Genomic DNA, 23,681 nt, shown 5'->3' on the forward strand with positions numbered 1-23,681 from the left:
TGGACTAGCTTTCCACTGCTTAAAGGAGTCCTTCTTACCTTTTACAGCTTCCATTACTTTGTTTGTTAACCATGCAGACCTTTTCTTATACCTGTTTGTGCCTTTCCTAACTTATGGTATATATTTTATCTGAGCTTCTAGGACTGTAATTTTAAATAGCTTCCAAACTTCCCAAAGGGTTTTGACTGTATTTACCTTTCCTTTCAGTTTCCTCTTCACATGCCTCCTCAACTCAGAGAATTTACCCCTTTTAAAGTTAAACGTGGTTGTGCTGGTCTTTTGGGGCACTCTCTATTTATACAAATGGTGAAATCAATAACGTTATGGTCACTGCTCTCAAGCGGTGTGATCACTTTTACATCTCTCACCAAGTCTTGGGCATTACTTAGGACCAAATCCAGGATCGCCCCACCCCTGGTAGGTTCTGTTACCATCTGCTCCATAACAAAGTCATTGAGAGCATCTAGAAACTCAATCTCTTTCTCTCGACCTGAACGCATATTGACCCAATCAATATGCAGGTAGTTAAAATCACCTATTACAACACAGTTTTTACATTTTGCTGCTATCTTTAATCCTTTCATCATATTATAATCATCCTCTATCTTTTGATTTGGTGGGCGATAACAAACTCCCATAGTTAAATTTTCTTTTGGGCCCTCTATTTCGACCCAAAACATTTCTAGAAGAGAATCTAATTCTTTGACCTCGGTCTTATTGGTCTGTATACCCTCTCTGACATACAGAGCCACCCCACCTCCAACCCTTCCCTCCCTATCCTTCCGATATAACATTCAGGAATCACCATGTCCCACTGATTCTCCTCATTCCACCAAGTTTCTGAAATTCCCACAATGTCTATGTTTTCCCCCAACAATGAACATTCCAACTCACCAATTTTACTTCGAACACTTCTAGCATTTGTATATGAACATCTATAATTTCCCAGGCAAGTTAGGCCCGCAACCTTCCTCCTGCTTCCTCGAGACTTTGGCAGACACTCCATACTGTTTGTCACCATCTTAGCGGACAACTCTGATCCATTACCCGGTAGAAAAGTAACAGCTAACCCTTCATCTTTTTGAGATGAGTCCTCCCGAACCAGAGACATTTCATCTCCTGTTGGCTTTCCCCCAAACAAGTCTTATTTGCTTTGCTGCTCAGACTCTACTTAGAGCCAGTACCTAGAAAAGATGCCTCTTACTGACAATACAGTGTTATGCAGAGTTACTCCATTCTAAGCCTATTGAAATCAATGGGCATTGTGCACAGGATTGCACAGCCAATGTCTCAGTCAGAGGTGCATAACTGTGCTTCATTACTTCTCCAATTGAACAAACCATCTCACCATAGACAGTTATGACTCAGTGTCATGGACAATTCAAAGCTAACAAAATCCCAACTAGCTTTCAAGAGACAATCCACAAGCCAGTATTACAACCTACTTCTATAGTACAACAGTAGTTTGCAGGCAGGTGTGAGATAAGAACACTCTGCTGAACAAAGAGGGAGTGGAGGCAGATGCCAGCAACTTAAATCGGCTTCCTCCCCCACCTCGTGTGCCAAGACATGACACACTAGGCTGGCTGGCACACTACCCTTCTGCAGGCTTTGGCAAACCTTGACCCTTCCCCCCACACCTTTGTAAAGGAAGGGGGTACTGAAATGGCCATTTCATAACTTGAGACCTAACACAAGTTTCAAGTGCTTTTACAATGACACTGAAGTTATCAATAACCCATGGCATTTTCCATGAAATATCACAGCACAGTGAAAAAATAATGTGCTATGACCTGTAACATACCTCAAACCATTCCTTAAAAACTTGTACTGTTTAATGGAAAATCCTTGTCAGTCAGAGCTCAGGTCTGCTGAATGTCTAAGCACACAAAAATATGGCTGCTTTGAGAAGTGGTGAAGCTGTGTGTACTCGGGACATAAATGCTACAATAACCAAACTATGGTTTCTGGAGAAGCACCTAGATGCTCCAAGAACAACATTACCAGTTCCTTGCTTGAAAGAGAAGACAGACTAGAGCAGTTTCATGCAAGTGTTTAGTGGAACCTCTGCATCTTCTTGCTATCATAGATCTTTCTCATTTATGATGTGTAATAATAAGTATATTATCTAAAAATTTTTAAAATAAATATCTAAAATGTAAAGTGTGAATGAACCAATAAGTGTTTAGAAACACAAGTGTTTCTGGGCATCATCATACAGATGCATTCATTGGAAAGCTAAGTCTGGTGGCAACTGCCTGACAAAATTACACTCTGGTTAACTGGTGGCTGCTGTCATATAACTGGTGGTTGCTGCCAAAAGTGCTGCCTAGAGTGTTCCAGCAGATGGGATAAGTATAAATGATAAAAATAAATAAAGAGGATGTAGAAATGCTGCCAAAAAGACCAGGAGGAAGAGTAACACTGGCAGTAATAATTCAAGTAAAAGTCTGCACATATTGAATAAAATTATCACAGTATTTTTATTATGATGCTATCTCTGAAGACAGCATTTTTGAGGTCTTTTGTTCAGAAGTAAATTTTTGTGACATTATGGTTTTCTAAATCTGACAGAATTTACATATTAAAACATGCCTAGTAGCAAGAAAAAAAACAGAGAGCAAATATTGGAAGCAGCAAGAAAGAGCATTCCAAATTCTTCCCTGAATGGAGGGCTTTTTTCCTGGGGGAACATGGTGGAATGGAATTCTGGAACCTCTTTGTGGAAACAAAAATTCTTGAGGGGTACTCATGTGTTTCTTCTTCATTTCCCTATTGAGAGTCCAGCACCTTTTTTTTTTTTTCAGAAAAAAAGCCCTGCCTGCCTGAGTGTCTGATTCTGTTAGATTTCTCATAATGATTTCTTCATTAAGTGAACAGCAATGACTGGCACAGTGTTATTTCCAGAAGTTTTGCCTGTTTATTCAGCATTTCCTAATTCTAGTCTTTTCATACATGTGAAAAGAAGAATACCAGAAATACCAAGGTATGACCATGTTCAACTCTTATTTTATATTGCCTTCAGTTTTCAACTGAGACAGGACAACAGTTTGAAATTTATTTTTTTATTTATTTATTTGTATAGTCTGCCCTTTCCCATAATTCTTTGAGTACAACTGGTTTTAAGATAATGAATGATGAATATAAATATGATAAATATAAATATATCTTAAATATAGTATTTTCCTAGCTTTTTACATATTTTGCTTCTCAAGCATACTAAGAGCACAAAAATGGGCATAAGAAACCAATGGTAAATGTTTCACTGACTTGTGGCAGCAGAAAGAAGCATAATTTTTGCAATTGCAAAATTAATTTCAATAATCATTCTTTGATTTACAGATACATTTAGACATCCTTTTTTGAAAACATGCTCTTCATTTTGTGGTCATCTTAATTACTTCAAATACCACATTCTATTTATTCATCTACATTTCTTTCTGCTTTCCTAATTCAGTTCCAGCATCAGACATGTTTACCTCAATCAGCCCACTAGTTCTGTACTATGAATAAAATTACCAAAGTGGCAAATCTTGTGCTATATTATAGAGCCCACCCTGCTTCATTTTTCACATTCACAAATAACAGAGGATATCATTGCTGACAATACCAACATTTTTATGTGGGTGGGGATTTTTTCAGACACTCAGCACCAGCATACTATCTTGTTCAAGCCATTTGGTATGTCTAGACTTCACTGACATGTTTCCCTCTTTTTGTGTTTCAAACTCACTGCCTGTGACACATTTAGATGATATAGCTTTGGAATAGTGGTGGCCATTTGGCATCTTCTTCCTTCAGGCTCTCAAAAGGAGCTGCAACAAGCTCCTTTTTTATTAATTCTGATTGAAATTTAATATTGATATTTTATTAGGATGTTTTATTTTTGTTAGCTGTCTTGAGTATTCATTTTGAACAGAAAGTGAGACAAACATATAAATAAATATAATAAATGAATCATTTGGGAACTACCTTCATATTATTTTTACTGATTTCTAATTTACCTGACCATCCAGGGAGACAGCGACAGTAGCCAGTAGTTGGGTGACAGCCATCTGCATGGCTGCAGTCACACCGCTCAGCACAGTCCAACCCATAAGTACCATCCTACCAGAGAACAAAAGATGAAATAATTATAAATGTTATAGCGATACAGCTAATGTGCAAGAGACAGTGAGAAATCTGAAGCAGGTCTACTCAAACCTAAGTCTCATGTTATTCAATGGAGCTTACTCCCAGGAAAATCTTCTTAGGACTTCAGCCTTAAAGCTTCATATTATTCTGGAACTTCTTCACAGTATAAAACAATCAGAGATCAGACCACTGATGATAGCAATTTCAAGTACTGAGATTTAGTTAAATGGAACTAGTAACTGTCACTCAAACTAACGTTTGTGTATGCAAAATAAGTTTCTTTTCTGGAACAGAGATCCAGGTGGTCAGCCATGTTGCAAACAAAAGCTTATACCTTGAATAAAACTTTGTTGGTCTTTAAAGGTGCCACTGAATTAAAACTTTTTTTGGAGCAGTCACTAATGATGGCTTAGGCCCTAAGCTTTGCTTCTGCCTATACTGCAGTCCTTCAGCACAGAATGCATTCCTGCACAGCTAAGAGGTTTTGTTCACAGAACCAATGTCTTTCAATGAGCATAAAAGCACCCAGCAGCTGAGGAAAGCATTACACAACAGAGAACTGTTTCTACACATACCCTATCTTTCTCTTTTGGTGTAGTTTACTGTAGTAGTGGTTAAGAGTGGTAGACTGTAATTCAGAGGATTGGGTTTGATTCTCTACTCCTCCACACAAAGCCAGCTGGGTTACCTTGGGTCAGTCACAGAACTGTCTCAGCCCCACCTATCTCACAGGGTGTCTGTTGTGGGGATTGTAAGGTGCTCCAAAACTCCTTTGGGTAGAGAAGGGTGGGGTATAAAATTTAGATGTGAATGTTAAGCAATTGTCTATAAATTGGCAGTCATTAAACAATGGCTGGACAAACACTTGGCAGGGATGTTCTAGACCAGGGGTCCTCAACCCCCAGGCCATGGACCGGTACTGGGCCATGAGTTGTATTATTATTTCATTATATATTACAATGTAATAATAGAAATAAAATGCATAACTATATCATTCCAAAACCACCACCCCCCCTGGGTCCATAGAAAAGTTGTCTTCTACGAAACCGGTCCCTAATGCTAAAAAGGTTGGGGACCACTGCTCTAGACTGATACTGCATTGAGCAGGAGATTCGACTAGATGGCCTGTATGTGATTCTATGACTTGGTAACCATATAAATATATGTTAGGCACATTTACAGCTTCCAGCTCAATGATGAAGGTAAAAGATCAAAATTAAAACTCCAAAGCCAAAAATGATCACAACATTGTAACAGTATAACTTGCTGACCAAATAAGATATATTGACTGCTGCTTAACATTCACACCTATATTTTTACAGCACAGCTCAAGGATTAACTACCCAGTTCCTTCCTTCAGTCATATAACACACCACCACAGTATGTGACTAAAGAATAATGTTATTCAGCTTTACTGTTTTATTGGTTTCCCACACAAATGCTATCCAGACCAAATGTTCTTTCAATCTGTTAATTTTGCCATTGGATTCTAACTTTATACCACTTTGCATTCTAAACCACAGCCTACCAGCTATAAGCAGCTCTGCTTTCCATTCCATTGTCTAATGAAGTATGTATGCATATAAAAGCTTTTCTGAATAAAACTTTGTTGGTATACTGGACTCTTACTTTGCTCTACTGCTTCAGACCAACATGGCTGCCCACCTGGATCTATTCAGCTTCTCTGTAATACATTTTAAAATTAAGAAGAAAGATTAAAAGAAGCATTTTCCAAGAATATAATCAGATTTGAGAAGAAAGTCCCTCAACTATATTCTGGGGAAAAATAATTAGTGATTATCAAACACATGTGACTCCACACACTGTGATACTGTTGGTATAAATATGTCTGAAGCATCATTCAAACAATGCATCATCCTAAACTCAGCAGGGCAATACAAACATTTTCTGAAACAACATCATGGCCTTACACTCCATCATTTAGTGGATTGTTTAGTTACCTGACAATGGTGTTCACATTTTTCTCCTCTCCATCCTGGAGCACAGGTACAAGTTCCATCCAGAGTGTTGCAAGCTCCCCCATTAAGGCACTGGCAAGTTAAATTACAACCAAGACCCCATGTTCCACTAGGGCAGTTTATAGAGCAATCCACTCCATGCCAACCTGTCACAATTTAAAAAAAAATCTGCTTTCAATAAAGAGAAACAAATCTGAAATCTCTTTTGGATAAAAAGCAGCAGGGACAATGCTTAATTAAGAATAAGAGCCTGTTGGCGGCATCACCACATCAGTCTTATATATTCTCAGTTCAGCTCTGGGTCAGAAGGTTTAAATTATCCAACAAGTTGCCATCCATATTTCATCCTGGATTCCAAACAGTGGGAACAGATATGGTAATAAAAGAAGGGGGCGGAGATATGGGGAAGCTCGCCCTCCTTCTGCTCTGTGTCCCATCCCAATGGTAGCAGGTAGTGGGGCCAGGTCGAATTACTCGCCTCCGTCATTGGTATTATTTAATGCCAGGCCTATAAATAATAAAACCTCAGTCCTTCATGACTTCCTGGCTTGTGTGACTGAGACCTGGGTGTGCGACAGGGAGACAGTGACTCTCTCCCAGGTCACCCCTCCCTCAGGATACTCAGTCTTTCACCAATCACAGACTAGCGGACGGTGGGGAGGGGTGGCTCTATTAATACGGGAGGCTTACTCCTTTCGGGCATTCCCGTTACCAAAGATTGCCATCATTGAATGTGTCAGCCTGGTGTGGGATGTTGGGGAGGGATTGGCGGTTTGGCTGGTGTACCGTCCCCCTAACACACCGGCCAGCGCCTTACTGTTCCTGATGGAGGTCGTGACAGGCTGGGCTTTGGAACACCCAAGGCTTTTGATCCTGGGTGATTTCAATGTCCATGCCGATGACCCGGCCTCCATTCAAGTGACAGACCTAGTGTCATCCATGACGACACTGAGACTCTCCCAAGTTGTTACAACACCCACTCAACAGGCGGGGCACATGCTGGATCTGATCTTTATGACGGGGGTTGTAGTGGACCAGGTTGCTGTGGAAGTGGTGCCATGGTTGGACCACTATGCCCTAAAGGCCTGTGTGGATGTCCCGGCTCAAGCCTGTTTAGGCAGCGAGTGTATTTTAGCTCACCCGCAGAGTCTGATGGACCTGGAATGGTCCCTGGCCCCCTGGTGATTCTGTAGATGACCTGGTAGAGTCGTGGCATTATCGACTCTCCAGGACCATTGATGAGAACACACCATGGCACCCTCTGCACCCCCTTCTAAGCTCGCACCGTGGTATACCCTGGAGCTACAGCTGATGAAACAAGGGCTCAGACGGCTAGAGAGGCAGTGGCAGCGGACTCGAGACAAAGCAACCAGAACATCTTAGAGAGAGTTTATGAGGTCCTATGAGATGGCAGTCAAAGCCACAAAGAAAGCTTTCTTTGCGGCCAAGATTGCGTCTGCAACATCGCGCCTGGCACAATTATTTAGAGTAATTCGATCGCTTAAAGTACTGCCGCAAGGCAGCCCAAATTGCAGGGAATTGGATATTGACTGTGAGGCTTCTGCGAATTTTTTCACAGACAAGATCTTGTTGCTCCGTCACGATCTTCTTGCTACAGTTGAAACAGTATGGGAACTCGAGGCTCCATACCTGTCTTCTGGACCAGCTTTGGATCATTTTAAAATGCTCAGTTTGGAGGAAGTTGACAGAATACTCTCCGCTGTATGCCCAACAACATGTGATCTGGACCCGTGTCAGGAAGAGCGCTGATATCCTATACAGGATATCGTAAATAGATCTCTCTCAGAAGTGCTTTTTCCAATGTCTCTTTAAGAGACAGTGGTCTGCCCTCTCTTTAAAAAGTCCACCCTAGACCCGGCCGAATTGGCACACTATCGACCGTCTCAAATTTACCTTTTTTGGGGAAAATTATTGAGAGTGCAGTAGTGCTACAGTTTCTGGAGGATGCTTCCATCCTAGACTCCCACCAGTCTGGCTTCTGCCCAGGCCATGGGACGGAGACAGTTCTGGTTGCCCTAGTGGATGACCTCCAGTGACATCTGGATTGAGGTGGCTCAGCAGTACTGATGCTGTTAGACCTATCAGCTGCGTTCGATACAGTCGACCATCAGCTGCTAACCCACTGCCTCACTGTTGCAGGGATTCAGGGGCTAGCCTTACAGTGGCTTTCTTCTTTCCTATGTGGTCGGGGACAAAGGGTGTCAATTGGGGGAGAGTCATCCCGGAGACACCCTCTTAACTGTGGTTTGCCTCAGGGGGCGGTTCTATCCCCAATGTTGTTTAACATCTACATGCAACCCCTTGCCCAGATTGTCCGGAGGTATGGGCTGGGTTGCCATCAGTATGCTGATGACACCCCGCTCTATCTACTTATGGAGAGCCGACCTGACCCAGAAAGCCTGGATCAGGCGCTGTAAACCATGGCTGGTTGACTTAAGCTGAGCCAATTGAAACTGAACCCGACGAAGACAAAGAATATGAGTAACATCTGATTTGTTAGCACCAACTGTGGATTAACTTGTACTGTTTAATGGTTTTATTGATTTTATGACTGCAATCATAGTTTACTATGATTTGCAGTCATAAAATCAATAAAACCATTAAACAGTACAAGTACAATCATAATTTACAGTACAATCATAGTTTACTATGATTTGATGTAAGCTGCCCTGAACCCGCCTTGGCAGGGAGGGCGGGGTATAAATCGAATTAAATATAAACAGTAACTGTCATACTACTAGCCCTTTCTTTACACCCAGGTAGACAAAGGTTTAAGAGGATCTATCTTCAAACAGTCACATGTTCAGCTGATGCAGATCTATTTTTATTTAATTAGGGTAAAGCAGCTTACTATCTATCCCACCTTTGCACTAGATTAACCTTAGAATGGATTGAGCATTTAACCAGGCTTTGGATATATCATCATAAGTAGGCAATGAGCCAATGAAAATTCTAAGTGCCCCAAACACCTTGGAGATTTATTTACATTATTAAACTATTAGGTCGTTTTCGCACTCACCTCTAGCCGGCGCGACCCCCCTCTTCACCGCGCAGGATCTGCGCGGATTTCGCACTAAATGCTGCGGAGCAGCCTTTTGCGCCGGAAACTCCCGGCGCAAAAGCCGCTCAAACGTAAATCGCCAAAAAGCAGTTTGGCGTTTGCGCGGCTTTTGCGCCGGGAGTTTCCGGCGCAAAAGGCTGCTCCGCGGCATTTAGTGCGAAATCCGCGCAGATCCTGCGCGGTGAAGAGGGGGGTCGCGCCGGCTGGAGGTGAGTGCGAAAACGACCTTAGTTGGAAGCTCCTTATTGACTTTCTGCATGTAAAAGAAAAAAAATGATCTGATGATTTGTGGATCTGAAGAATAAGGAGAAGTTTAAATAACAGAAAACAATATATGATTGGTCATGATATTAGAGTATGTGTAAATTTTAGATTTAGCAATGTGATTGCATTTGGCATTGTCATGGAGAAAATTCTGTAAAATCTTTAATGATATGTTTCTTTGATTCCCCCCCCCCATTTTTCTTTTTTGCATTTTTTCCTGTATCATCCATCTTAGTTTTAATTGTTATATATGAGATTTTCAATAATTTTTTAAAAAAGAAATCAGGCAACAACACATCTACCAGAATTACTATTCTAAGATAAGACATTACTTCTGGATTATTTGAAAGTCTTATATACCCAATTAACAATTTATATACACAATTTTTAGAGGAGTGTCCATAGAAAATTGATTAATATGATTAATACGATTAGCCAGTGTTGTCTCTTATGTTGACACTCAGTCATGAATGAGGAGTAGAATTTTAGAATGAAATCAAACACAATAGGGACAGACCTGTTTAACCATGGGTCTGTGCAACCACATAGAACCCTATGGGGTTTGACAGGGAGGTCCAGTTTTAACAGCAACCATCCCACATGGCTTTTGTCCATGCACAACTCATAATTCCTAGCATAGCCCTTTCTTCAGAGGGAGGGTATTTAAAGGGGACCCCTGTTTCCTTTTTCACCAGCAGAAAAGCTGGCTGGATCCAGTTCATATTATAGAAGACGCTTTGTATATAAGTTTATATAATGTGAGCTGCAGTCACCTGTGATCATCAACACCAACACAAAATGGGTTTCTAATTATATACTTTGTTTACAGCTAGGAGAAAATAACAGTGCTCAGTCTAATCCATAAGTCATTCAAAACACACATGTTGTGATGAAGCTGCCTCATGAGTCTGTTCTGAGTTTCCAGCTACAAATGAGATGCTACAGATACAAAGAGTGCGTGGTTGAAGCATGCCATCATGTACTTTCACAACAAAATTTTAAAAGAACCAGATATAGTGATAATTAAAGTTACTGCAATTTTATATAACATTCCCATGTACTTATATGCTAGGCTAGAAGTTTAGAAATTTTATGAACTAAAAATAAGGATTCAATTTCTCTAGCAACATATGATTAGCAGCACAACTGTATACAGGGTTATGGACCCTCCTAAATCCAAGAAAGTAAATGGACTGCTCAGGGTGGCACAATAGAAGCTGAATTTTATTCCTGCTTCCTTTATGCAGTCTCATGCATCTGGCCAGTAGTATAATTAGATCAAGTTTCTGGGTTTTTAAGAAGCAGTCAGTTAAAAAAAAAACTGAGATGACATACATGAAAAGTAAGAAGTTTTGTCTGATTTTAAAAATAGAAACAGCCAATAGGACTGCCAAACTAATGTCTGTCAAATTATTAGCCTATGACTATCCTTCTTCTCTTAAAAAAAACCTTGATTCTGAATTTTTAAAGTTCATATGAGCCCTATAAGACATAAATTATTTACCTTACCTGCTTTGCAGGTACAAGAACCATCCACAGGGGAGCAGATGGCCTTGTTTTTGCAGCTGCATGTAGAAGAACATTTCACTCCATATGTTCCGAGAGGGCACGGGACAGAACAATCAGGGCCCTAAACATTTATTTGGGGGGGGGGGGGAGGAATAAAAAGTAAAGAATTTAGAGAAGAAGAATTATTTTGTTTGGACTTCTTGTTTATCTCTTGATTTCTAGGAAATGTCTAAATGAATCATATAGTTATTAAAATGAACAGATATCTAATGGTGCAGTCATATGCAAACTCATCTGGAAGCCAACCCCAGTGATTATTATAGGTCATGCATAGGATTGTGCTACAATTGTTCCATTGTATGTTACACTTTTTCCTATGTTGAGATGATTTCCATACACGATGAACTCACTGTGGAAAAAGATATTATCTTCTTGTTGGAAAAAGGTTCTGTATGAAATTCCCAGTCTTTTTAGATTTCTGTCTTTTGTGATTAAGTCGCAACTCACTTAGGGCAAGAGACATTCAGAGGTAGTTTGCCATTACCTGCCTCTGTGTCGCAACCTTGGTACCCCTTGGTAGTCTCCCATCCAGGGCTTTTTTTAAAAACAGGAACACATAGGAATGCAGTTCCAGCTGGCTTGGTGTCAGTGGTGTAGCCTAATATGCAAATGAGTTCCTGCTGGGCTTTTTCTACAAAAAAAGCCCTGCTCCCATCCAAATACTGACCAGGGCCAACCCTGATAAGCTTCTAAGATCTGATTCAATTGGGTTAGCCCAATCTATTCAGGTCAGGGCAGATTTTCCCTTAGGAGTTATCTAGGCCATTTGATAATTACAAGTGTTGCTAATATTTTCTCCTGACACAAAAAAGTTGGATAAAGTCAATATATGCATCATATCTGCCATGTTATCATTTATTTTATATCAGTTGCTATGAGGGATCACATACCTTTGAATACATTTTATTCATTTGCTTCTACCCTAAGCAGAAGCAATTTGGATCATATAATTTTAATCTACGTAAATAGAAACAAATGACCAAGAACAATTACAAAAGAGTATAATTCAGCAGATCTTTTAAACAACAAATAGCATTATCTGGGGGGGGGGGGGCTATTTATTAATAGTATGACTCAACACTATTACTTTAATCCCTAGATCAGTACTGCATCTGCTGTTCTTCATATTTTTCTTCCAGCATAGTCAGTATTTATACCTCATTGGAAGTTTTCTATTCTCTTCTGCTGGGTATGTGATTCTAGCAGATCCATTTAACCTCTAGATATAATTTTAAAACTGTTTTCTTACTTAATTTATCTGATTACATCTTTATTAGTATTAATAAAAGAAGGCTACTCTGAGTCTAATGGACTGATAGCAATGCTGAAAGAGTTAATAAGGATCAGAATTATTTACCTTAAAACCTGGAGCACATATACATTTTCCAGTCACACTATCACAGTCAGCACCATTTTGGCAACTGCAGATTTGTTGACAAGATTCACCATAGAATCCTGGGGAACATGTCTCATTACAGTCCAGTCCAGACCAGCCCGGTTTGCAGGAGCATTCTCCAGACATAGGGTGACAGCTGCCACAAAGGAATGAAAGGAATAAAACATTTGGAGCTAAACATGATACCAAGAGGCCAGTGCAGAAAAATAGTATTATAAACATGCATAAAAGGATTTTGCATAGAAGCCTTTAAAAAAAATAATAATAATCCATATTTGGGGGTGAGGGAACATAGGAACACATGCTGTATTTTTCCACGACTGTTTAGTAACGTAATTCAGAAATTTGAATTCCATTCCTTAAATAATGTTTCTTCTTTCTGTATTATGGAAACTTAGAGATCACACAGGAATTTAAAATAATATGGTTATAATCATATTGGGGAACCTTGATTTCATAATGTATTGTGAAATATATCTTCCTTCTTGAAAGTTTAATTTCTTTGCTAATTGATATAGCACTTTCAAAACTAAATGCTCTCTACTTAAAATTGTTTAAGACTGAAGCTGATTTCTTTCCTAGAAGTGATGGCAAATTACTTTAACAGGAAAAGACGCCGGGGCACTTGCCACCTTTGTGAATGTAGGATTTCATACCTGGTGACAGACCAGCTGTTTCTACCTGAAAACAGCAGCTCCATTCAATGGCCAGCCGTACAGCTGTTGTCTTGTAACAAATGGACATCATCAGCTGTGCTAAGATATATTGCCACAGAAAATTGACACAATAGGGTGCTCTGTGGTGCTCTGACAGACAAAGCACTTAGCTTAACTCTCACCAAAGGGAAGCCTTAATATCCAGATCAATTATGTTTACAATAGGCAGCCTGTTTTAAGATGGACTCTGATTGCTGATTGAAGTCATACTCCCTACGGCATTCTAGAAAAAGTGAATCCAAGTCCAGACACATTAAATGAACTATGGCAGAAGGCTGCATTCCTTCCGTTATTCTTTTTTCTTTAAAAAAAAATATCTCTCTGTGAGACTCCTTTCTTATTTACGTCTCTTTGACTTCCTCAAAGTCTGCTACTATTAAATTGCAGTCACATGCATATTTACAATATTGACAAAATTTAACAATACACATAGTGGTGTGTTCATATATATATATATATATATATATATATATATATATATATATATATATATATATATATATATATATATATATATATATATATATGGGAAGCAGTAACAGCAGGAACTTTCTCTAGCTGTTGGGTCCTTGATTCATACTTCTGAAACATCTGGGAAAACAGAGAATGAAAGATAGAGATGTATTCTTGGAACAGCCCTAGTGCAATTCAAAAGAATTAAACTCATACTAAACGAAGACTGCTCTCAAATACTCAAACCTCAATCTTTTACTTTTTATATCTAACTGTAATTCTTTTTTCACTATGATTATTCTTGCATTTTTTAGCTAACTAGAATTTCCTCAATGGGAACAGTTCAAAGAGGAACAAAGTTTGAGTCCAGTGGCACCTTTAAGACCAACAACGTTTAATTCTGGGTACAAGCTTTTGTGAGCATAAACAATGTTTCAGATACATTGAAACAGACTTCACCAACCATTATATGTAGGTAGAGAGGGAGGGGAGCTAGTTTCCAGGAAGGGCTAATTGGAGTCAAGATGCATAAATAACCGAGTGATAAGTACAGCTAAAATTAGATTATTTGCAAATTTAGATACTGTTACCAAAGCAGTTGGTAAAACCTGTGAATAGCACCAAATTAGCATACAGATAATAATAAATAGATGTGAGAACTGAGTGATGTAGCATGTGTAGTAAGAGCCCAATATCTCTGTTAAGACCTGGGGGTTTCATTCTCCTGAGTGTTGTAATAACATGTAATTCTGCAATCCCCCATTCTAGTCTGCTTCTGAAATTCTTTTGCAATAAAACAGCTACTGAGAATTATCTAAATAAGACTGAATAATTTATGTAGTTGAATGGTATAGCAGTCAAGTTCCAGTAGCTAAAAAGATATTTAAGATAATCAATATATCCCAGAAAATGGCAAAACTTCAGTGGCATTAAGTATTAAGTCAGACATCCAGAAACAAAAATGCAAGCCTGCCAATATGCTGGATAGTGTCAATGTGTAAGACAAAGAGAATGGGAGTTCACATACCTATCCTCCTCACTTCACCATGGCCCTTAAAGTATACCATCTCCTTAGACCAGGAAAGGAAAAGTTTAACAGGTGCACACTTCCTCACTTCCTTCAGATAACAGATGAAGAGCAGTTTCCCTTCCTTTTTCTGCCTCCCCACCCCAACTTTTTGAAGCAAGCCCCAGGTCAGATGCCCAGTGAAGGTGCATTGCTTCCCAGTTATGTTGCTGTTCAGCCACCAGCAATTCCTTTGGTTGATGTATTCCCCCTACCTCAACTATCACAGGGAATTCTCTGGTTCTGGTTTATACTTATCAGTCAGAATTCTCACAACTTGGCTGGTATCTCAAAGTGTCTTTTCCTATCCCATCCAGTGGGCCTCAGATGCAAACAAATGGAACTATAGGCCTTATAACCTAGAATGCTAAACAAACCAGTTGAAATTATAGCTGAGAGTAGAATAATAATTTCTAAATCTAAGAGTTTGTTGCATCATCCATCTAGTCCAGTGTTGTTTCACAGTGGCTAACTTGTCCCAGAGGACCAACAACAGAAAAACCCATCTTCCACTATATTTTAATGTATTTTTCTTCTAATGGCAAACTATCTGTTAACTACATGTTAAAAGGTAAATTAGTTAGATGGGAAAAACTTCTGAGAGAGAAATGCCCTCATTTTGGCCCAGGCTTATAAACAATAGAATGATTAGCAGACATTCTCACATTTTTACGTTACTGTTTTTATTGATTTCTCACACTTATGCTCAAGATCAAAGGTTTGCATTCTAAACCACTACCTAACAGCTCTTTGTAGCTCTGCTCACTGTACCTGATTCCTCGTCTGAAGAAATGTGTATGCACATGAAAGCTTACATTCTGAATAAAACTTTGCTGGTCTTAAAGGTGCTACTTGACTCCAACTTTGTTCTACTACTTCAGACCAACACGGCTGCTTACCTGGATCTATCTACATGGAATGCACCACATTGCCACATGGAATGGAACTCCATCAACCTTACAAAGAAGCTCGCACAGGTACAGACTGATATTTTCTTTCTTGCAAAATGCAAACACTTGGACATTTTACCTAAGGGACTGAGAATTAAGAATCCTCTACAAACCACTTATCCTATGAACTATGCAGTCTCACATTGTCCAGGAAACTACTGAAGGTTCCCCTGATGCTATCTCAGTACTGGTATTTAGAATTTTTCTTGGATGTAGATAAGAAAAACAACCAATGGCACAATTTCTTATTGGAGAATGTCTAGGTCTGTTTGCTAGCTGCCAACAATGTCATTTCTGGCAAGGCTTAGACACAATATTGATTTGAATATTCATGCAGGTTCATACTGGAAGAGATAATCCTTAAAGTATCTTGGTCCCAGGCCATTTACAGCTTTAAAGGCCAGGATGGGAACTCTGAACTGGATCCAGAAATAACCAGGCATTCAATGAAACAATGCAGAACTATACATTATGTCAAGTCTGATGTTTCAATAACGAGACTCTCTTGATAAGAAGTTTCTAGTTTATTGTAACATGTTGCAGAGCTATAGAAGAAAGATTGTGAGACTGGCGAGCATACACAAAGGGCAAACTTTTAAGGTACAAATCAAAAGCATTCCTGAGGGGGGGGGGCACACTATGCAAGGTACATTCACACATCGTTGTTACTTTTATCGTTCTCAGGCCTTGGTTGGCCTTGGGCGCTTCCTTAGCGCTCGTTATCTCTGAGAAGGCTTCACAATCTTATTCCCATGTTCTCGTTACCAAGCTGTGCTACATAACAAAGGAAAGGAGGGGGGAAGGAGAGGTTGAGCTAGCAGCATATGAATACAGTATGGTTTTTACCCAGGAGCCCTTTCCTGAACCAATGTTTGGGCCTAAACTACTCAGACATTACAGCAGATTTGACATACTGCCCCCCCTAAGCCCCCTCCACCGCGCGGGGAGGGCGGTTGGTTGCATCATGCTCCGGGGCTTCTTGGTTGAAGGCACAGCGGTCGATTGGGGCGGTGGTGGCCCCCGCGGGGCGGAGGATGCCAGCTGGATGGCCCGGGGTCCTGGCGGATCAAGCTGCAATGAAAGACAGGGTGGATTTTACCTAAGACGGGGGGCAGGTCCAATTCCACAGTTACTGGATTGATCACCCTTTTCACCCTGAATGGCCCCAGAAACTTGACCGCTAGTTTGCGGGAAGGTTGGGTTAGAGGTAGGTTCTTGGTTGAAAGGTACACAGAATCCCCTATCTTGAATTCTCCCGCCGGGATATGGGATTTGTCATATTGCTTCTTGTAAGCCTCCTTAGCCGCTTCCAAGTTTTCCCTTATGATTGGCCAACATTTGCTCGGCCCCTCCCACCATTGCTCGAATGTAGTGGGAGCGTCTCGACTAACCCCTCCCGGGAGGAGAGGGAGGGGTTTCCCTTCGTAGCCAAACGCTGTGGAAAAGGGGGAGGCTTTGGTGGAGCTCTGCATGCTGTTGTTGTAGCAATATTCTGCAAAGGGGAGCAGGTCGACCCAATCGAACTGTCGTTGGTTCACAAAACACCTCAAGTATTGCTCTAGCACCCCGTTAACCCTCTCCGTCTGTCCGTCCGTCTGGGGGTGGTAGGCGGAGCTCAATCCCTGCTCCATTCCCACTAATTTACAGAACTCCCGCCAGAAGGTGGCAACGAACTGAGGCCCGCGGTCGCTAATGACCTTCTCTGGGAATGAGTGTAGTTTTATGACGTGATCAAAGAATAGCGCTGCCAGTTTCTTTGCTGTGGGTAGTTGGGTGCAGGGGATGAAATGGGCCTGTTTGGAGAAAGTATCCACCACCACCAGGATGATGGTTTTCCCCCGGGAGGGAGGGAGTTCTACAATGAAGTCCATGGACACTATGGCCCAGGGGCGCTTGGCTGTCTCTAACGGCTGCAAGAGCCCTGGCGGTTTCCCCCCCTCCTTTTGGCCATCACGCACATCGGGCAGCTTGTGACAAATTCGGACACATCTTTTCGAAGGGTGGGCCACCAGAATTGCCGGTTGACCAAATGTAGCGTTTTTACATAGCCAAAGTGCCCCACTAGCTTGGATGAGTGGCACAGCTGGAGAATCTCCCTGCGCAGGCACTTGGGCACGTACAGCTTGCTTCCTTTGTACCACAGCCCATCTCCCCCTTTCTGTACTCCCACGGGGCGCTCTTCCCCCTCCCTTCTGGTTTCCAGTTCTATGCGTTCGCGATTCACCCCCTCTAACTCTTTTCTCTTCTGGGAGCGAGTGGTGACCATGGCCGCCACCTGTGACGGCTGAATTAGGGAGTCCACCACCTTCTCTCTCTGACTCTCGTGCTGCGGGAGTCTTGACAGAGCGTCCGCTAGGAAGTTCCTCATCCCCGGGATGTGTTTCAGCGTGAAATCAAACTTGGAGAAGAAGCCCGCCCACCTGATCTGCTTTTCACTCATTTTGCGTTTCCCCGTTAAAGCTTCGAGGTTTTTGTGGTCGGTCCACACTTCGAACGGGATCTTTGCCCCCTCGAGCCAAGACCTCCAAGTTTTTAGTGCGAACACGACCGCAAACGCCTCTTTGTCCCACACCGACCAGTTGCGCTGCTCGTCCGAGAACTTTCGGGAAATATAGGCACAGGGTCGTAGTTTTCCCTCCCCGTCCCTTTGCATGAGAATGGCTCCTACAGCCACGTCGGAGGCGTCGCACTGGACCACGAAGGCCCTTTGCTCGTCCGGGTGGCTCAGGACCGGCTCGCTGGTGAACAGCTGTTTTAGGTGATCGAATGCTCTCTGGCACTCGGCCGTCCATGTTAGCCTCGCCCCGGGCCGTTTCGCCTCCGGGCCCTTGCCTTTGGTCTTTAGGAGATCAGTCAAGGGCAGGGCGATGCGAGCGAACCCCTCTATGAATTGTCTATAGAAATTTGTGAACCCGAGGAACGATTGGAGCTGTCTACGTGTCCTCGGGGGAGCCCACTCCAATACTGCCTGGACCTTGGCTGGATCCATTGCCAGGCCCTTCGGACACCCGAAACCCCAAGTAGTCTAGTTCCGTTTTGTGGAATTCACATTTAGACAGTTTTGCATACAACTGATGCTCCAGCAACGTGCTGAGCACCTCCCTCACTAGCTTCACATGCGATTTCAAATCTTGCGAATAAATAATGGTGTCATCCAGGTAGACCACCACCCCCTTAAACAAATACTTTCTCAACACATCATTGATGAAGTTCATAAACACTCCCGGGGCCCCCTGCAGTCCAAACAGCATCACCAGATACTCAAATTGTCCCAACGGGGTGTTGAAAGCCGTTTTCCACTCATCCCCCTCCTTGATGCGCACGCGGAAGTAGGCGTCGCGCAAGTCCAGTTTGGTGAAAATCTTTCCCCCCCGCTACCGTGCTCAACAAGTCCCGGATGAGGGGGATGGGGTAGGCGTTGGACATGGACACCGCGTTAATCCCGCGAAAATCTGTGCAAAGTCTAAGCGATCCGTCCTTTTTCTTCCGAAATAGCACTGGGGCGGCTTGGGGGGCCGTGGCTGGCCGGATGAACCCCCGCGCTAAGTTTAAGTCTAGGAACTTGCGAAGCTCCTTCTTCTCAGCCCACCCCATCTGATACAGCTTGGCTTTGGGCCGGGCTTCCCCCGAGATCAGCTCTATGGCGCAGTCAGTGCTTCGGTGGGGGGGTAGTTGGTTGGCCTCCTCCTCACTAAATACCCGCATTAGGTCCCGGTAGGCCGCGGGGACAGGGTGCACTTCCTCTACTGACACACACGCCCTCTCGTGCGCCACCGGGGCTTTGGCGCCCCAGGTAGGATCCCAGAAGTGTCGTTTGCACCCTGGATCTAGAAACCGGATGGTCTGCGCCCTCCAACGGATTAGTGGCTCATGCTTTTCCAGCCACCCCACCCCCAGCACGATCGGGTAGGAGCAGGAGGGGGCAATTACAAAAAACTCTTGGTCACAATGTTCCTCTATCCCCATGGGGCAGGGCAGCGTCTCACGGGTGCACGGCTCTCCGCACATCACGGACCCGTCCATTTGCTCAAACAGCATGGGGTGGGGCAGCTGCGAGCTTTCTAGTCCCAATGCCTCCACCACTTTGGGAGAAATCAGTTCCCTGTTGAACCCAGAGTCTATTAGGGCTCGGATCTGCATGAACCTCCGCAATTTGGGGTTCAGTAATTTAACCGTCACAAAGTACAGTCTCCCCTTTACTCTCACCGTCAGCGGCGCCTCGTCGCGGTCGACCTGCCGTTGGGTGCCCTTCAGAGCAGCAGGTCGGGCTCGTTTCCCGCCGGTTCTTCCACCCAGGCGAGGTCGGCCAGCTCCGCGGAGAGTAAGTAAGTAAGTAAAATTTTATTTATATCCCGCCCTCCCCCGCCAAGCAGGCTCAGGGCGGCTAACAACAGCTGAGGAAGAGGAGAACCTCTTCCTCCTGCAGTTCCTCCTGCACCAGCACGCTGGTTTTCGCCGCATCCTTAGGGCGGCCGGGAGTCTTCTTCGGAGCTGGGGTGGGTGGTTTTGGCGGGGCCGAGGACGGTCGGGCCGGCGGGGGCTGAGGACAGGCAGATGCCAGGTGGTTCGGGTCTCCACATCGGTAGCACCTGCGGGGTCCCGCTGGCGGGGCAGCCGGGGTTTTCTTCGCTTTGGCCTGTTCACTCTTCACCGGGGCCCCCTTCGGGTGGGCTTTCCCCGACTGGTGCTGCCGTAGCATAGCCACCCGTTTGAGGTTTTCTACCTCACCGGCTAGTTGAATCCACCCCACCAGGGTGGTTGAGCGGGCCTGGGTGAGGGCTCGATCCAGGATGCTGGCGTTCAGCCCACTGGTGAACTGCTCGATTTTCATCACTTCGTTCCATCCCCGCACACGGCCAACGTTGGCTTGAAACTCGGCCGCGTACTCCCGGATGGATCGGGCCCCTTGTTGCATGTCCCTCAGGGCCGCCAAGGCTCGGGTTTCTTGCAGCGGGTCTTCAAATTGGGTCAGCAAGGCTTGCAGGAAGGTGTGCACGTCGTCCAGGATCGGGCTCCTGGCCTCGCACAGGCTCACGTACCATCTTTTTGCGGCCCCTCTCAGCTTTGACTCCAGGTAGTCGACCCGACTGAATTCGTCCGGGAAGGAGCTCCCCCAGTAGTGCATGAAGCTGTTTGCCTGGATCCCGAAGTAGTTCACCTCCTCCGGGTCTCCGTCGAAGGTGGCATCCAGCTCACGGCTCACACTTCTCGGCCCCGCCGGAGGCGCTGGCGGCGGTGGGGTAGGAGCCAGGGGGGCCTCCGCACGCGCCGGGGTGGCGGGCTGGCTCGGGCGGCCCCGGGGTCCCACCGGGGCTGCAGCCGGTCTCCGGGAGGTAGGTATCCCCAGCGCCCTACCGAGTTGGATGGTCAGGTCGCGCACCTCGTCTCTCAGCCCTCCTATGGCCCCATCCACTTCCCTGCGGACCATCGACCAGAACATCTGGTAATCCTCCTCGTCCTGGTCCCAGAGCCTCCGCTCCCCGCAGTCGGCCTTTCGGCTTCCCGCCTTATCGTCCCCATCGTCTCCGACCTGGACGATGATGATGCTGTCCGCTTCTCCCGTCTCCCCCGAGCTCGGGCTTGCGGCTTCAGATCCGGCCACCTGAATTGTCCTGATGTGGCGGTTCAGGATGGCCTCTCGGCGCAGCGGGGCCTGGTCCATGATGGTGGTCGAGGTCCGCTGCTGGTACTGCCAGGGCGATAGCACCAGCTGGAACTCCGGGGGGGACTCCGCGGCTCTTCTAGGGTCTAAGACATGCCACGGGGCTGGCCCCTCGGGTCCCGGTTCGAGTGGGAGTTCTCCGTCATCCGGAATCTGGTCGGCCATCGGGCCTTTCAAGTTGCCGGAGCGGTTAGGTCCCAAAAAGGGAGTCTCGCAAAATGTCAAGTCTGATGTTTCAATAACGAGACTCTCTTGATAAGAAGTTTCTAGTTTATTGTAACATGTTGCAGAGCTATAGACGAAAGATTGCGAGACTGGCGAGCATACACAAAGGGCAAACTTTTAAGGTACAAATCAAAAGCATTCCTGAGGGGGGGGGGGCACACTATGCAAGGTACATTCACACATCGTTGTTACTTTTATCGTTCTCAGGCCTTGGTTGGCCTTGGGCGCTTCCTTAGCGCTCGTTATCTCTGAGAAGGCTTCACAATCTTATTCCCATGTTCTCGTTACCAAGCTGTGCTACATAACAAAGGAAAGGAGGGGGGAAGGAGAGGTTGAGCTAGCAGCATATGAATACAGTATGGTTTTTACCCAGGAGCCCTTTCCTGAACCAATGTTTGGGCCTAAACTACTCAGACATTACAGCAGACTTGACACATTGTGTATAACTGGGGAAATGCTGAAAGAGAGACATTCATCCTTCACCAGGTCTATTGGCTTTTGAGGGTGTAGTGAAAAAAAGTTCACTGATAACAAAACCATGGTTTAGAATAGTGACTCCCACACAATAACTCCAGTGACAGCTGATCATATGGCTGTCTGACATTTTTGGGTACAAAGGATTAGTGAATCATTGCAAGAAAAGAGAAAAAGAGAGGAATATTGAATCAACAAAAAAGTTTCCCATTAAAAAGATGTTAATAGTTTTTAAAAAAGCCAAAATGCAATTTAGATATGTCCAGGCATGTCTAAAATATATTGTTTTCATTTTGATTTCCCTTTGCTCTAAACTGTTTACTAACCTATGAAGTAAAAATAGAGATGCTAAACCCAGGGCTGTAGCCAGGATTTGGAAGATCGGGAGAAATTTACATTTTTCAGGGGGCACTGATGTCCCCCAGTGCCCCACACAACCTTCCCTCTAGTTATTCTCCCTCTCTGACACCCCCCTACCCCCCCCCCCAAGGAAGGGAGGGTGGTGATGAGAGTGACAGGCAGGAGAATGGGCAACGATCGGGACTGGGAGAGAGGGGAAGGAGGCGAGAAGGTGGGGATCAGGGCTGGGAGGGAGGGGAAGAGGCCAGGAGAAGCCGGATCGGGGCTGGGACTGAGAGGGAGGGGAAGGAGGCAGGGAGAAGGCGGCGATCGGGGCTTGGAAGGGAGATCGGGGCTGGGACTGGGAGGGAGGGGAAGGAGGCGGGGAGAAGGCGGCAATTGGGGCTTGGAAGGGAGATCGGGGCTGGGACTGGGAGGAAGGGGAAGGAGGCGGGGAGAAGGCAGCGATCAGGGCTTGGAAGGGAGGGAGGGAAACTGGGAAAGAGGCCAGGAGAAGCCGACAATTGGGGCTGGGGCTGGGACTGGGAGGGAGGGGAAGGAGGTGGGGAGAAGGCGGAGATCGGGGCTTGGAAGGGAGGGAGGGAAACTGGGAAAGAGGCCAGGAGAAGCCAGCAATCTGGGCAGAAGCAGCCCCCCACCTCCCCCCCCCAGTTAAAGGGCCCGATGATCAGCTGTTTTGCAGGCCGTTTAACTAGCATGGGGGTTGGGGCTGCTTCTGTCTCCAGCCCCTCAGTGCTATTTTAATGGCGGGGAAGGGAGAGTGGTGGTGAGGGGCAGGCAAAGAAGAGCTTCCCTTCCCTCCTCTCCTCTCCCTGCTGCTTTCCCCACCACCACCCTCCTTTCCTTCTCCACCATTAAAAGAGTGTGCAGGGTTGGAGGCAGAAGCAGCCCCAGCCCCTGTGCTAGTTAAAGGGCCCGCAAAACAGCTGATCAGGGGCCCTTTAACTCCAGCGGGAGGCTGGAACTGCTTCTGCCCTCGCCTGCCAAATGCTCACATGGCCAGCGGCAGCCCCCAGTACCATGGCAGAGGCCCTGGGGGCTGCTTGGGGCCTCCAGTTAGGGGGCCTCGTCCAGAAGTCGGGGGACTGTGCCCCCACAGGCCCCCTCATAGTTACGGGCCTGGCTAAACCCATTCAATTTGTCAGAGAGGGGAAATGATGAAAACATATTCAAAAATAGACATACGCTTCTATTTACATCTGAACATTTGCAATTCGACTTGACCACAAGCTATCTTCCAATGGTAAAAATGAAGACACAGCATGAATCAGGCATAATCCTTGAAATATCAGAAATGCTATATAGTGTAGTCCAATACATTCTTGTCCATACAGATTGTTTACAACAGATG

At 44.6% G+C, this 23,681-nt stretch overlaps 1 protein-coding gene across 2 annotated transcripts in view; it reads right to left on the reverse strand.

Annotated features, from left to right (window-relative positions):
- LOC132590499 (multiple epidermal growth factor-like domains protein 10) overlaps nucleotides 1–23,681 on the reverse strand; it is a 158,828-nt gene that overhangs the window by 57,113 nt on the left and 78,034 nt on the right. For both annotated transcript variants that reach the window (XM_060263405.1, XM_060263403.1), the window contains exons 9-12: nucleotides 12,386–12,560; nucleotides 10,969–11,089; nucleotides 6,096–6,259; nucleotides 4,005–4,107 (exon numbers count right to left, since the gene is read on the reverse strand). In XM_060263405.1, coding sequence (XP_060119388.1) covers nucleotides 4,005–4,107; nucleotides 6,096–6,259; nucleotides 10,969–11,089; nucleotides 12,386–12,560 — 563 coding nt within the window. The remainder of the gene's footprint in view (nucleotides 1–4,004; nucleotides 4,108–6,095; nucleotides 6,260–10,968; nucleotides 11,090–12,385; nucleotides 12,561–23,681) is intronic.

The sequence above is a fragment of the Heteronotia binoei genome, unplaced genomic scaffold, assembly GCF_032191835.1.
Source record: "Heteronotia binoei isolate CCM8104 ecotype False Entrance Well unplaced genomic scaffold, APGP_CSIRO_Hbin_v1 ptg000055l___fragment_3, whole genome shotgun sequence".
In the NCBI taxonomy this organism is placed as follows: domain Eukaryota; kingdom Metazoa; phylum Chordata; class Lepidosauria; order Squamata; family Gekkonidae; genus Heteronotia; species Heteronotia binoei.